This window comes from Ctenopharyngodon idella, chromosome 8, assembly GCF_019924925.1.
Source record: "Ctenopharyngodon idella isolate HZGC_01 chromosome 8, HZGC01, whole genome shotgun sequence".
NCBI classification, from domain to species: Eukaryota; Metazoa; Chordata; class Actinopteri; order Cypriniformes; family Xenocyprididae; genus Ctenopharyngodon; species Ctenopharyngodon idella.
The window spans coordinates 20,487,658-20,502,681 of record NC_067227.1 but is presented as its reverse complement, the minus strand read 5'-3'; the positions used below and the strand labels follow the sequence as shown (position 1 = coordinate 20,502,681).

At 37.5% G+C, this 15,024-nt stretch overlaps 1 protein-coding gene across 1 annotated transcript in view; it reads right to left on the bottom strand.

Moving 5' to 3' along the window:
- Nucleotides 1-14,089, bottom strand: part of ajap1 (adherens junctions associated protein 1) — a 57,042-nt gene extending 42,953 nt beyond the window's left edge. The window contains exon 1 of the mRNA XM_051904284.1: nucleotides 13,231-14,089. Coding sequence (XP_051760244.1) covers nucleotides 13,231-13,259 — 29 coding nt within the window. The 5' untranslated portion in view covers nucleotides 13,260-14,089. The remainder of the gene's footprint in view (nucleotides 1-13,230) is intronic.
- Nucleotides 14,090-15,024: the final 935 nt, after the last annotated feature.

Below are 15,024 nucleotides of genomic sequence, written 5' to 3'. Positions count from 1 at the left end.
AAACGGTACTTATTGTTTAAATTCCTTAAAAAATTACAAAATTTGAGACTTTGTTTCATATCAAAAGTAACCTGCTCTGTCTTGTCTGTCGATACGTTGTCAATGTCCTCTTTGCTCCGCGATGTATTTTTCACTCTGTGAGAACATGATGTGTGGCGTGAGAGCGGCATGGCTTGTCGGACATAGCAACAGTAACTAAAGGAGGCGGGTCTTTGCGAACGGTCAATTATCTTTTAAATTGTTGTATTCCGTGGCGGAAACAAGCTTCCATAGCTTTGCCATCACATCACATGAATAAATTATATTTCAAAATATATTAAAACAGAAAAAAGCGATTTTAAATGATAATAACATTTCACAATATTACAGGTTTTACTGTATTTTGATCAAATAAATGCAGCCTTGGTAAGCATAAGAGACTTCTTTCAAAAACTTAAAAAAAAAAAAAAAAAAAAAAACATCTTACCAACTCCAAACTTTTGAATGGTTGTGCATTTTACAAAGATCCACATCTCTCAATAACAACTGCACATTTAAAGCCTTTGCTGTAACTTTTTCTGTCTGTTTCCTTGTCTTTTTTGTACTAAAGAAACTACTTGTTTTGGTTTTTGATATCAAATGCTGGTCAGGACTCCAAAAAGCTCCCAAATGCTGCCCTACAGAAAGAAAGTGAGAGAGATAGCCGAGAAGAAGGATTCACAATAGATAAGAAACAATGACTTGTCTTTTCGCTGCCTTTAATAAGAGTTTGTACCTTTAAGGCAGAGTGGACCAGAATAATAAAGGTTGAAGAGAGTAGAGAGGTCAAAACTGCTGCACTTTAAAGCCTTAAGGTCGGTTCTGGCTCAAGCGTCTGAGCAAAATGCCGTTCCGGTGGAGCAAACAGCAAATTATGAGCAGGGCTGGACTCCATTTTCTTCTGCACCGCCTGTGCACGCTCAAGCCAAGATTAATCCTGCCATTATTCTACTCGAGTCTCGCACCACACACATATGGAGCAGTAAAGACAAGACACTAATTAAGTGACAGTGAGAGAGAAGGAGAAAGAGAGAGAGTTTCCCTAAGCAGATCTGTGAGATGAGATTACTAACCTTACTGAACATAAAGGAAGATCAGTGTATGCGGAGGAGCCAGAGCTCTGCTGAGATGATGAATGTGTGTGTGTGAGTGTGTATAATGTGCCCTTATACCACAACGTGATTTGATGGTCAAAGCAATTTATGACTCGGCAAACCAGAAAATTCATTATTACATAAATTACACTCAGCTCTGACCTGCCTTTGGGAGTATCTTTAAAGATTACCTATTATGCTTTTGGTTTACATTTTTAACTTTCTTTAGTGTATGTTGCTGTTTTAGTATGAAAAATGTCTGAAAATGATCCAACTTGGTTATGTTAAGGGTCGGGACATTTCCAAAACGCGCTTGAGGTGGTTGACCAATCACAATACACTGATCCAGCCGACTAATCAGAGCACATTTCGCTTTTCAGAAGAAGGGCTTCATCGAAACAGGAATAGCTTGTTTGCAATCACGTGGTTCTGATGACGCGCAAAATTCAGCTGGAGGGCAGGAAGTAAAGTAACAGAATGGAAGACATAGAGGAAAGTCTGTATTGTAGTGGTTTTGACACTACTTTAAAAGATAGATATAAACAGAAAACTACCTCATATGTTAGACGTGATCCTTATGTTATAAAGAGGAGCGATTTTTCTACCGAATTGAAAGACTTGCCTGCCATCGAGGGGGTAGATATAGAGAATGTGAAGCTGCCATCATGGCGTGTTGAGTACTAGTCTGGGTTTGTTTATATCACGCCGCTTTTCTGCTAGTGAGTTTAGGGCAGCGTTTTGATTTTCTGTCGTGATTGTGAAAAATGTCGCCATTGTAGGTCATTCACGCTAAATCGAGAATTGCAATAGGAACTCACATCATCTTTCAGGGAAAAAAACTGGACGGCGTAATACAATTTTCACATTTTCTACGTGTAAAATCACTAAGGGAAGCAGGTTGAGGAGGTGACGGGAAGATGCTGTATAGCAAATCTAATGTCACTGATTGAACCCACTCCCTATCACTCAATAAAATAATCACATTACTGAGTGTTTTGAAAGTTTTGTATTTTGTTTGATTTAATAATTAACATTACATTTGCGAGTATGACTCTCACTCAGCTTAACTTGCACACAGCCACTTCAAAACTGTTCACAAGCTTCTATGGGTTTGATTTTGGTTGTCATTTGTTGAAATAAAAACAAAATTATACAGTGTGTAGGTGTCTGTCCACTGAATGTGACCCTCTGATTCTCCTCCGTGGCCATATGGGAAAGTGAATGTTTACAAAGACAACATTAAAACTACAGTTACATTTACACCCTTCCAACAAAGAAATGGATAAACTTTTTTTTTTTTTTGAACATTTTCTACCATATGATGGCTGAAGCAGCCGCGCGTGACACTGTTTTCATGGTAACCAGATCAACATTGTGAACAGAATTCTACAAAACTGAAAACACCAAATGATCACGCAATAGCTTCTCTTCCCTGCAAATGATAACATGAAGAATGTGAATATTAAACCAAGTCAAAAAAAAAAGAAAAAAAAAAAGGTTTATTTCAGTATCAGCAGATGCAAAACGCTATTAAAGGGGACAACCTTTAAAGTTAAAGAAGATAAAAAATTATGTAAACTATAAAAGCTCCTTGTGGTTTCTCGGTTTGATCGATTTGAGCAATCACCAATGATGCAAAACATAAGAATTTTGAGTTTGTGATAGCGATTCCTATATAGAAAAATCACTTCCTGCCCTCCAGCTGCATTTCATGCCACAGCAATGACGTCAAACAACCTATTAAACAGAGTGTTACTGACAGACTGGGTAGAGAAGTGCTGCAACGATGTAAATTATGTGAAAATAAGGTGTTTTTTAAACATTCAAGCATGAAAACCAGTTTTAGTAGACTCCAAAAACAAAGTCAAGACTTTGTAAAAGGGCATAACAGGTCCTCTTTAACATTAGCTGTCACTTAAAGCCGGATTTATTGAGGTCAGAAGAAGAATGTAGAATATTTTTATTTCTAATAATAGAATAATGAAGAACTAGCACAACTAATTAAAGTTTTTATTTTGTTAGCCAAGTGATTTTAGTCAAAAAAAAGAAAAAAAAGAAAAAAAAAAGTAAATTCAGGTATAATAAGTAAATTAGGGAATAAAATAATTAGGGTATAAAAATATTAATATATATATCACATATTATTATCATTAAAATTACTGTTGTGTTTAAACATTAAATTCATGTTAGTGCATCTAAAGCATTTTTTGTGTAGCATACCAGAATCAGTCATCTGATAGATAAATGATTCATGTTGAGTATGTTGGATTGCATAACTGCAGGAAAAGGGAGTAAATAAAACTGACTTCCATTCCAAAAACAGCAGGAAGCCTGATGCACAACACAACGTCATATTGTATACTGCTGAAGAATGCCTCAAATATCAAAGCATTTAACTCCTTTTTTTTTTAAGAAGAATGGATATATGGAATGTTCTTTGTTCCTGTGTCTGGCAAGCTCTCAGGAATGTGGTCAATGTGACAAGCTTTTACTCACTCACAGCCTACTGCTAATCAGGAACGAAATGCTGAGCTCTGTCAAGGAATACCGCCATCTTCTTTTCTTAGAGAGAAAAGATTTAGCTTAGCCCATGTGAGGATGTTCAAATCTTCCTCATATTGAAGTCTTCAGTAGAAAATTAATTGGTTAACCAAGCATAAAGCCGGTTTGATGGAATCATATTTCAGCAGAAAGCTCCCCATTGAAGGCAATTATGGAACAGTGTGGAGAGGGCCGCGGGGGTCTGAAACCTTCACTGAAGCTGAATTTTGTCTGAAATGCTGTCTGGTTTCAAGGTCATGACTCAAATCTCAAACTGGGCATCAAGTTTCAAAGGGGCGAGATTCATTACAACATTTACGACCTTTTTAATGGATCTGAGTGTGGAATATCAGTAACCTCTGGATCAAAGCAAGTCAAACTCCTACTGACCCCCGAGCTGGATATTTTTACCTCAAAAGTGTCCATGAGATGATTCTGCATGCTCCTTGGACAGCCTCTGGGGCAGACTCGTCTATTTTCTCTCCATCATACTCCTCTACTACTGCTATCTGCCAAACGTTATACCACTTTGTCATTACTGTTCATGTCCAATCAAATGTGATGTCAATCAAATCTCCATAGAGACATAATAAGCTTCAACACAAGTTCACTGAATTCATTTTGGCTTGCCAATTCTGATTGAGTTTCAGCTTAGTGTTTAGTTTCAGTGTATTGAAAAAAAAAACTACTGTTCATAATGTTAATAAATGTAGAAAAGATTTTTATTTTAAAACTATATCCTCTAAATCCTTGAATTTTTATTGATTGATGTTGCATAAAATATAAATATAAATAAGTAAATATAAATTTTACTATATAAATAAAGTAAAATATTGAATAAGCTGGTGTTAGAAAAAAATCCAAAGCAAGTAAGTAAATAAATAAATAATAAGACTATAAATAACAAAACTTAATAAGTCTCTTGTGCTCACCAAGGCTGCATTTATTTGATGATAATACAGTAAAAACTGCAATACTGTGTAAGAAATTTAATATATTTTAAAATGTAATCTATGTGATGGCAAAGCTGAATTTTCAGCATAATTACTCCAGTTTTCAACATCGATAATAAGAACCATTATTAATAATTGAGCCCCAATAATAAGCACCAAATCAGCATATGTGACCCGTGCTGGCAAAATGAGTTGCAATGAGCAAATTTTCAACAATTATTTATTGTTATTTTCACATTCTCTATTAAAAAACCTTCAAAATGATGTATGATTTGTTGGAATCAGACTAAAAAAAAAAAAAAAGTTTTCTGAAGGTTCCAAAACAAAAATCACCTAGCAACCATGTCTTAAAATCCCTATTAATAACACCAAATTTGGCACACACCAAGTCAAAACCAAATATCTATAGGAAAAATATATATTCAACTTTTTTTTCCCCATGATACCACAATTGTTTGATTAACATTAATGAAACAGACAGCCTATATATTAAAGGGTTAGTTCACCCAAGGGTTAGTTCTGTCATTACTATTAACTCACCCTTCGTTCATCTTCAGAACACAAATTAAGATATTTTTGATAAAATCCGAGAGGTTTCTGACCTCCCTATATACAGCAATGTCATAACAAATTTCAAGGTCCAGAAAGGTATAGTAAAGACATCAGTAAAGTAGTCCATGTGACTACAGTGGTTCAATCTTAATGTTATGAAGTGACAAGAACACTTTTTATACAAAAAAACAAAACAAAAAAATAACGACTTCATTTAACAATATTATCTCTTCCCTGTCAGTTTCCTATGTTGTTGACATTGTACACACAGTGCAGCGCTTCCGTGTTCTACGTCAGAATGGTGACTCATTATTGGCCAGCTCCTGCGTCAACAGCACATGCATGCATCATGGTGCTCACGTGTACAGCGTCGGACAATAATGAGCCGGCGTTCTGACGTAAAACCCAGAAGCACTGCACTGTGTGTACAACATAAACAACATAGGAGACTGGCAGAGAAGAAATTGTTGAATAAAGTTGTTAGTTTTGTTTTGTTGTTGCGCACAAAAAGTTTTCTCATCGCTTCATAACATTAAGGTTGAACCACTGTAGTCACATGAACTGTTTTAATGATTTCTTTACTACCTTTCTGGGCCTTGAAATTTGTTATGACATTGCTGTGTATAGGAAGGTCAGAAGCTCTTGGAGTTCATCAAAAATATCTTAATTTGTGTTAAGAAGATAAACGAAGGTCTTACGGGTTTGGAACAACATGAGGGTGAGTAATTAATGAAATTTCATTTTTGGGTGAACTAACCCTTTAACTGTACCGCACGGACCTCATATAATGTTACACATCAGATGTTTTTCCCCAACAGTTAACCAAATGTTCACTTAAGACATAACAGATAATGTTTGAGTGAATACTCACCAAGACAAATATTTTTGAAATACTGTAATTCTGTTTATATGTGTATATCGGGGTCGCGCGCTGTCTGAGAGGCCTCTTTGGGCACAGTGCACACGCTTCAGATGTGTCAGTCAGCGCGAGTAAGATTGTTTTGTTTACATCAGCATGAGTTTGGTTCAGACTCATGTCATCGAGAATTCACTATGAGTGCCAGTCGTCGAGAAGCGAGAAGAGAAAAACGGCATTTCTCAAAGGAAAGGTACTCCTCTTAGAAAACACACAAATAAAGATACTTTTAGATGTTTAATTGCTATTTTGAGCATTGAGATCGCAAGACGAGGGCTTAATGAACTCAATTTTGTGAAAACATCAAATTCGACCAAAATTAACATTTTTCACTTGTTTTGCCTGTAGCTCGTAATTAGCCTGTGCACATTTCGACTTATTTTGCCAGCATGGGTCACATATTAGAATGATTTCTGAAGGATCATGTGACACTGAAAACTGGAGTAATGATGCTGAAAATTTAGCTTTAGCCATCATATAAATAAATATTTTTAAATATATTAAAATAGAAAAAAAATCTTTCACATGTAATCTATTTTACAATATTACTGTTTTACTGTATTTAAACAAATAAATGCAGCCTTGGTATATAACAGACTTCTTTCAAAAACTTTACAAAATCTTAATGATTCCAAGCTTTTTACCGATAATCTATATATACACACAAATTTCAATTTCATTCAAGCCATGACAGAGTGCATTGATCCACCAGATTTACCTCTGTTTGCTATGTATTGAATGTGAAAGGATGGTTTTATTGGTATATCCATTCCCTCTGTGTGCAAAGTCTCTTAGAGTAGATGGCTATGCAAACAAGTCTTTGCGTACCAGCTGATATGGACTCATAGGATTCATTGGCATACAGAGCGCTGTAATTTATATCTCTTCTGTTAGTTCCTATACCAACAGAAGCTCATGTTTGGACTAACATGATATATTGCATTTCAGCACAAATTAATGCCTCGTCACGCTAAATAAATGATCCCTGCTTGACCTCAATAAGTCACAGTGTATGTAAAACATCCAGTTAGCTTCCAGAACTCTCTGTGGCAGTTTATGTGTCCCTGGTGTCCATATTGCTGTCACGCATAGTTAGCAATTACACTGTCCAATTACATTTCTAAACTATCTGAGACTTGTAATTAGCATGTAAGCTAAAGTTTCCCTGTCTGCTTGCTCTGATGTGATGTTATGGGAACTCGAGCGCAAGTCATTATCACAGGCAAAAACATGGACCTGAAAGAAACTCAAAAGACTGAGGGTCTGAGGACAAAGTTTTCACTTATTCACTTAATCAAACTAGGACTGGATGATGTAGAATATCAAACTGTCTGTTTCATTGAATCATTTCTTTATCATTTGCATCATCAATAAAAAAAAAGTTTTCTGAAGAAGTTAAATATTGATGATGTTATTATAAGGATTAAATATCACTCTTCCTACAGTAATTTAGTGAAAAATAGTAAGGAAAACATCTTATTTTAGCTAGATTTTTACTGTGTTTCAGAATTTAACAACAGTAGCTGTTTGGCCGAAATGAAATGAAAATAAAAAAATAAATATACAGTATCTCACAGAAGTGAGTACACCCCTCACATTTTTGTAAATATTTTATTATATCTTTTCATGTGACAACACTGAAGAAATGACACTTTGCTACAATGTAAAGTAGTGAGTGTACAGCTTGTATAACAGTGTAAATTTGCTGTCCCCTCAAAATAACTCAACACACAGCCATTAATGTCTAAACAGCTGGCCACAAAAGTGAGTACACCCCTACGTGAAAATGTCCAAATTGGGTCCAAAGTGTCAATATTTTGTGCGGCCACCATTATTTTCCAGCACTGCCTTAACCCTCTTGGCCACCGTGCTGCAGCTCAGTTTCAGGGTCTTGGCAATCTTCTTATAGCCTACGCCATCTTTATGTAGAGCAACAATTCTTTTTTTCAGATCCTCAGAGAGTTCTTTGCCATGAGGTGCCATGTTGAACTTCCAGTGACCAGTATGAGAGAGTGAGAGCGATAACACCAAATTTAACACACCTGCTCCCTATTCACACCTGAGACCTTGTAACACTAACGAGTCACATGACACCGGGGAGAGAAAATGGCTAATTGGGCCCAATTTGGACATTTTCATTTAGGGGTGTACTCACTTTTGTGGCCAGCGGTTTAGACATCAATGGCTGTGTGTTGAGTTATTTTGAGGGGACAGCAAATTTACACTGTTATACAAGCTGTACACTCACTACTTTACATTGTAGCAAAGTGTCATTTCTTCAGTGTTGTCACATGAAAAGATATAATATTTACAAAAATGTGAGGGGTGTACTCACTTCTGTGAGATACTGTATCACCCAGCATTTTCAGACCTAATAAATAAATACTGAGATACATTTATCATATTTTCAAAAACCAGACAAATACTGAGATATAATTGTTCTATCTGTACTGCCCAACCCTAATTTACATTTACAACCAGTCATAAATGAAACAGTGTGAGTAAATTAAATATTATTAAAATTCAAGAAAGGGCTAGTGATGGATAATGAATGAATACAAGTCTCTGAGCCATTACAGCTAGCTGCCACCTCTGCTACTAGCAGATTCACACAAACAGATTAGTGGAAAAATTATGACATAATTTGATCGTAATAAATGTAATGGTTTTCTTTTCTCTTGAGTGGATGAATAATGGACTGATGCCACTAGCATCTCCCCCAGGACAACTGTTTGGCTGCAACGTGAAATGTCATATTTCTACATTCTGTTTACTCCCATTAAATCCAAAATGCCAAGACAATGCTCAGATCAGATCCAACAAATACTACAGCGAACGCCAAACAGCAACCCGAGGAATGATCCAAATTTTAATCCAATAATTAGGCTGATTGGCAGAATGAAACCATTGAGCAGATTAAACTGTTTGAAATGGAGATCGCCTCTCAAATAAATGTGAAAAATAAGTGGAACTGTGCAAAAAAAAATTAATTGATTGATGATTCTAAGGTATTTTACATTGATTTGTGAAAGATATTAGAATCTGTTCAGCATCTACACATATTTTGTTATTTAATGGTAAAGAATAGATATTTTTCAGATGTAATTTTATGGTTTGTCAAACAGATGTTCTGGTGAAAATGAATGTTGATGCACCCACTTAGTAATTTATGCACAAATAATACAGTAAAGTAAAATAATACAGAAAATTGTATTTGTCATCAGGGTTAAGCTGAGACAATGTAAACTGGTTTAAACTGCCTTGAAAGTAAATAAGAACCGCTATCCTTTTTGTAATTGGCGTTAACAGACTGTGTCCAGTGCTGGATGACTTATATGTGCGTGTGTGTGTTATAGTAGGTCAAGTAAGTACAGTCAAGTGGCTCTTTAACACAGTAAACAACAACAAAAATGTGCTGGCATGCACACACACACACACACACACACACACACACACACACACACAGACTTGGTGTCTAATACAGAACATGGCTTGGAGGAAAGGATCAGCTGTTATTATGGATGAAAAGATCTGCATTGAATTTGTACTGCAGGGATCTTCCAAACTAAAAGTTTGCAGATAAAAGAGCCTGAAAAGCCACAGGCATTTACAGACCCATTACTAAAATCCCTCAGCATAACTGTGTACACGGCCCACAGGCCCAATAAAACATGAGCACATACATTCAAGCTTAAACAATGAAAACCACACACTTCTTCATTACTAAATGCGTAGTTTCATTTGTTAGAGGCATTGACTTGCTCTCAGGCCAAACCTGGACGTCCTGGATGTTTGAAATCCTCAGAGTCCTTTTAACCTCATATAAAAGTGTTTACTGTTCATTTTCAAGATGTGTGTGGAAAAAGAAAGAGAAGGAGAGAGACATGGCCCTGGAGGGTTAGCAGACACTGCTGGTCTTGTGCCATGACGGATAAATTTGAGGCTTTATAGAGGTGGTATTGATCGAACAAAGGCACTACATGAAACGTGTGTGTGCGGTTCAGGTGTGCCCTCTCTGCCCTGTTTGACAGGCTGTGCTGAAGGGTACAGGGCACTCAGCTGCCATGGTGACTCAACTTGGACAATTAACACTGACTGTGCACTCTATATATATATATATTAAAAAAAAGGTTCAAAAAAAAGGGTTTTGCAGCGATTCCACAGTAGAACCATTTTCGATTCTCCAAAGAAGCTTTCAATGAACAGAAAGAACCTATTTTTCTTAGTGTAAAGAGCTTTTTAAGAATCTAAAGAACTCTTTTCCACTACAAAGAACCTTTTGTGCAATGGAAAGTTTCTTCATGGAATTATAGACGTCAATAAATAACCTTTATTTTTAAGAGAGTGCGCAGCTCAAGAGTCTGTATGTTAAATACCTCTGCTTCATAACTTATGTGTTCAATCTGACGGAATGCTAGATAATATTTTACTCGACTCCGATCAAGGCTTTGAAGAAACTCTCTGAATGTGCTATGCTAATGCCGGCAATTTCCCTTGTGAAATGGCAAAAGTTACATAACCAGAATGTGTCGAGCTCTACTTTTAAACACGGTGTCTCAATTTTATTTATGCCTTTGAAGTAGTCAAAACCTCAGTATTCCTGAGTGGAATTGTAGGAATTTTTTTCAGACTCAAATTTTCCTGGTCTTTAAAAACTCTCCTGATTAAGATAACTTTAGATTTACTGACATCTGCGCTATTATCCGTGGTATGGAGAGTTGCTTCTGGCTTATTGAACCCTTGAAGATGTTGTTACATAACAGTTTAAGCGGGGGTGGGCGCAATCAAATCGTCCTGCCATTATATCGGACAATCAAGAGTGTCAAATGAAGAGCAGAAGCACTCCTCGCACTAACCAGGCATGCATTACTGTGCGCGAGCGAGCGAGCTTACATCCGGGAAGAAAAAAAATGGTATAAAAATTACAGATGTGTCATGCTATTACATGCTACAGTGTACATGGTAATGAGATAGTTGTGTGCTGCCATTTAAGACATTGACGGCTGTACAGTGTGCACTTAGAGAACCTCATCTGACAGGGAGAAGAAGAAAATGTAAAAATATGATCAAATTAAGTTGTTTAAACATTTAAAAAAAAAATCTAATTTACCCAGTGGCTTGTGTCAAGGCAAAAAACAAGCTAATTCTTTCCGGTGACAGAGCCTGTAATGAACCAGCTGCTGCTCAGGTCAGTACACGGGCTGATATTCCCCACATTCCCATATCACTGTTTACTCCCCTAACAGCTTCCAGGTCAGTAATCTGGACACTGAGATACATGCCCAGTCTGCTGCATATGAGGACCCAGTCTTAATATGAGAACATCAGCATAATCTCTCAAGGTACATCTGAGAATCAAGACTCTCGAGAGAAAGCCGGAGCCGTGAGAGGATGCATAACCTTGATGTGAAGATATTAAAGCAGTTGATGGAGCAATTAAGAGATGCGGCTAATAATCTTCATCAAGGCTGTTCAGCTTACTCGGGGTAGTGAGGAATTTTATAAACCGCTAAAGGGAGATTCCCCGCTGTCTCATAACTTGGCAGCTGATCAACCTCAGACTTTGCTGGTGTGCAACAAAGCATGTGCCTTATTGCCACTGTGTATTGTAAAACTAATAAATAAAAAAATGTGGATATATATAATGCATGGGGGAGGCTAAATTTTTAGTATTTCATTGTTTTTTTTTTAGCAGCAGATCACCCAGATCCAAAAAAAATAAAAAAATTCTTCTGGTTTACCGGCAATTTCATACCTAATTTTCTCCATATGTAACACACTGCTAAACTCCAATAGCAATGTCTCAAATGTATGAGCTCTGTTCCAGATCCTCAAGATTGTCTTCTTTGCTACTGTCAAACAGTACCATATACTAAACTGTTCATTCTTAATGATACTTTAAATCAATGAAGCGCAGAGAAAAGCCACTAAAAACCAAGATCCTTGAGATTCTGTACATTTTCTGAACTTAAAACAACAATGATTTTGCACAAATTTTTGAGTAAGCCCAACTATAACCAGGCTGTATTGTGTTTGATGAGCAGTCTGGACAGTATGACATTGCTCAACAAAGAAATAACTCATCTAAACAGAACATGCAAAAAAATTACATGTAAAATATACACTTTATTGTATATCACTGTGTCCTTCTGGAGATCCCCTGAATGCAAGACTGCAGCATCCTACCTCAGGTAGAGAATGAACAATAATGCTCACTTGGCTCCATCATCATTCCCACCTTAAACATGTTTTCCACATTATGCCTCTGGAACAGCTGCTAAACAGATGTAATGGCAAGGACAGCTGTGAAATTCTGCCACTTTGAATAACTTGTAGATGTGCATTTTCCATCATCTTTGGAATAAGGTTTCTAAGTGCTAGGAAACTATTTAGGCTGGAGTAATGAACATTTCAATGAAAAGTGCTTCCTTTTTATGGCTCTTACTCATGGACCGCTGTAATTCATGAGCATGGTGTATTACTTAACATTTGGCTGACTTTTTGTCCATGCAGAATGTATAATAAAGATCCGTTGCATGCATGTCAGATTTAATCCTACTTTTGCCATATACGTACAGTAAGTTCTAAGAGCTCCTGTAAACCATAAATAAATCCCTTGCCATTACAGCTCTTCTGATTCTGACTCAACCTGACTTTCCACTGGCAAATTGCACACCATTTGAACCCTATGATCAAAATGTCACTCAAACAGTGAGAGATGTGATTCATAAAATGGCATAAATGTCTTGACCGCACAGAAAATGTTGTCCTGGCATGGTATACTGTGTGGTATGTGAGGGTGTGAGCTGATACTCGACCTAATTTGCGCGCGTCAAGTATTTGGTATTGAATCGCGGTTATTTGGCGGCCCCTAGCGAGAGCTGCGTGAATAACTTCAACTCGATTCGCAATCTGGTTAATTACGAGCCCTCTAGTTATTCTCAAAAACCAGCATCACTTAAAATGTTTCCTCGGAAATATTAACAATACAAAGCTGTGAGGTTTAAGTAAGACGTCGCATTAAAAACAAGTGAAGTGAAAACAGCATGACGCGCATCAACTTGCCACAAAACTCTTCAGATGACAGGATTTTGGCAATGGGCGTTTAATGCATTCAGCCCTTAGGCTGAGAGATCTCAAAAGGGATATTTATTACCTGCGTGTGACACACCGTTTCAGCCACATTTTTCCAGACAACAATTCCGAATCAGTCCTCCTGGTATTCGTCCATTTATGCGTTCCAACAAACGTCGACGCTCGAGCGTAATGGTCACCTTAAGTTAGACACCTTACTCCAAATGTTATGGATGCTAGCATTCTAATGTTATATATCCCGAGAAACAGAAAGCTTGAAATAGCTCCACGTCTCTCCAGAGCGCACCAAACGAGGACTGGGCGAAATATTCACAAAAAACAAGGACGCGTCTTGTCCCCTTTTTTAGTTGCTCGCTGTTTTCTCCTCAGAAGTGCGCACGGACGTGCAGAGCGACCCAGCGGCAGCGTGGGCAGCTGGACGGTTCGGTTGCTTCTCAACAGCCGCCTTCTTTTACATTCACAAGTTCGTTTAGATTATACTCCACTGAAAAAAAAAAGTCAAGAAGCGATGGGAACCAGACGGCAAGGTGACGGCGTCAACATCGCCCGTGCGCTGCGCTCGCGGTCACCGCGCACTTTTTTCTACATTGCCATTATGAGACAGAGCACAAGCAAAAACGGAAGATAAAACATCGAGATTTCCGTGGCGCAAAAGCATGTCCTACATCGGCTGTAGAAGCTCTTCGATAGTTCGCGCAATCTTTCTAGAGTCCAAATAAATTGGTGATGCGAAGAAAAAAAAAACAAGAGTGAGGAATGAAACACCACTTCACGGACGCGCGTGATGAGTGGAGCGCGTGAAAGCAACGCTCGTCATTTGGTAGGTAGATAGATAGACAGATAGTGTTATCACCACTGCGCGCGCTATCCACCCTCACTCCCTCTCTCTCTTTCTCTCTCTCTCACATACTCTCTCTCTCCTTTCCTCCTCCGTCTGACTAACAACCTGCCAGTCCTGCTTTAGCTGACAAACCCGTGACGTCATTTTAAAGTAAAATATGTAACATTTTAGACATCCTTCCCCCTTTTTCCCTCAGAGGAGTTCATCCGAACCCAATTCTATCCCAATCTTTGCTCGCAGAGATAAATCAGTCTGCATATAGGCTATGAAAAGCTCAACCAGTGTACAGCACTTTCCACTAAGGGGGAGATCAGTTTCTCATCCCAAGGTTAATATAGTGTCTGGTGGGTTTACTGAAGCAATAGAGCCATATCCTGCAAATTACATGAGAGTGTAATGCCACATTTTTCTTACTTGTGAAACACAGAAACTCTTTTTTGTTGTTAAGATGATTGATCTTCCACTCCAATTTACCATATATGAAGAAGAAAGAGACAGCGGTGGTATTGAATAATGTTGAATTCCTGTTTATTTCACAGGAATGGCTTTAGCTGGCTGAAAATGAATAAAAACTCTGTAGACTGTCAGGCAACAGCAGGAAAGCTCATTAAGCCAGTGCGTTTGAGAGAGTGGCTTTGTGAAAACAACCCTGATGAAGAAAATACATTCTTAAAAAAAAAGGTTAGTGTGTGTGGAGGTTATGAAATGTCACAATTGCCTTCACTGCGTGGACCAAAACATCCCCACAAGGATAGTTAAACCTATTGTGGCAACCAGCTAATGGTTCCCATGAGAAAACGGATTAATAAACACAATAAATAATGCCTTAATAAAAATCTAAAAATACAAAAAGGTTTGCATAAGGGTTACGTCTTGGGGTAAGGGAAAGGAAATATCATTAGCTCACTATAAAAACAATGGAAAGACATCAACATAATAGCAGGCTTATATGTATATCACTTTATACAGCAAATAAGCAGAGTTTAAAAGATATATTTTCTAAATGCGAGGCAT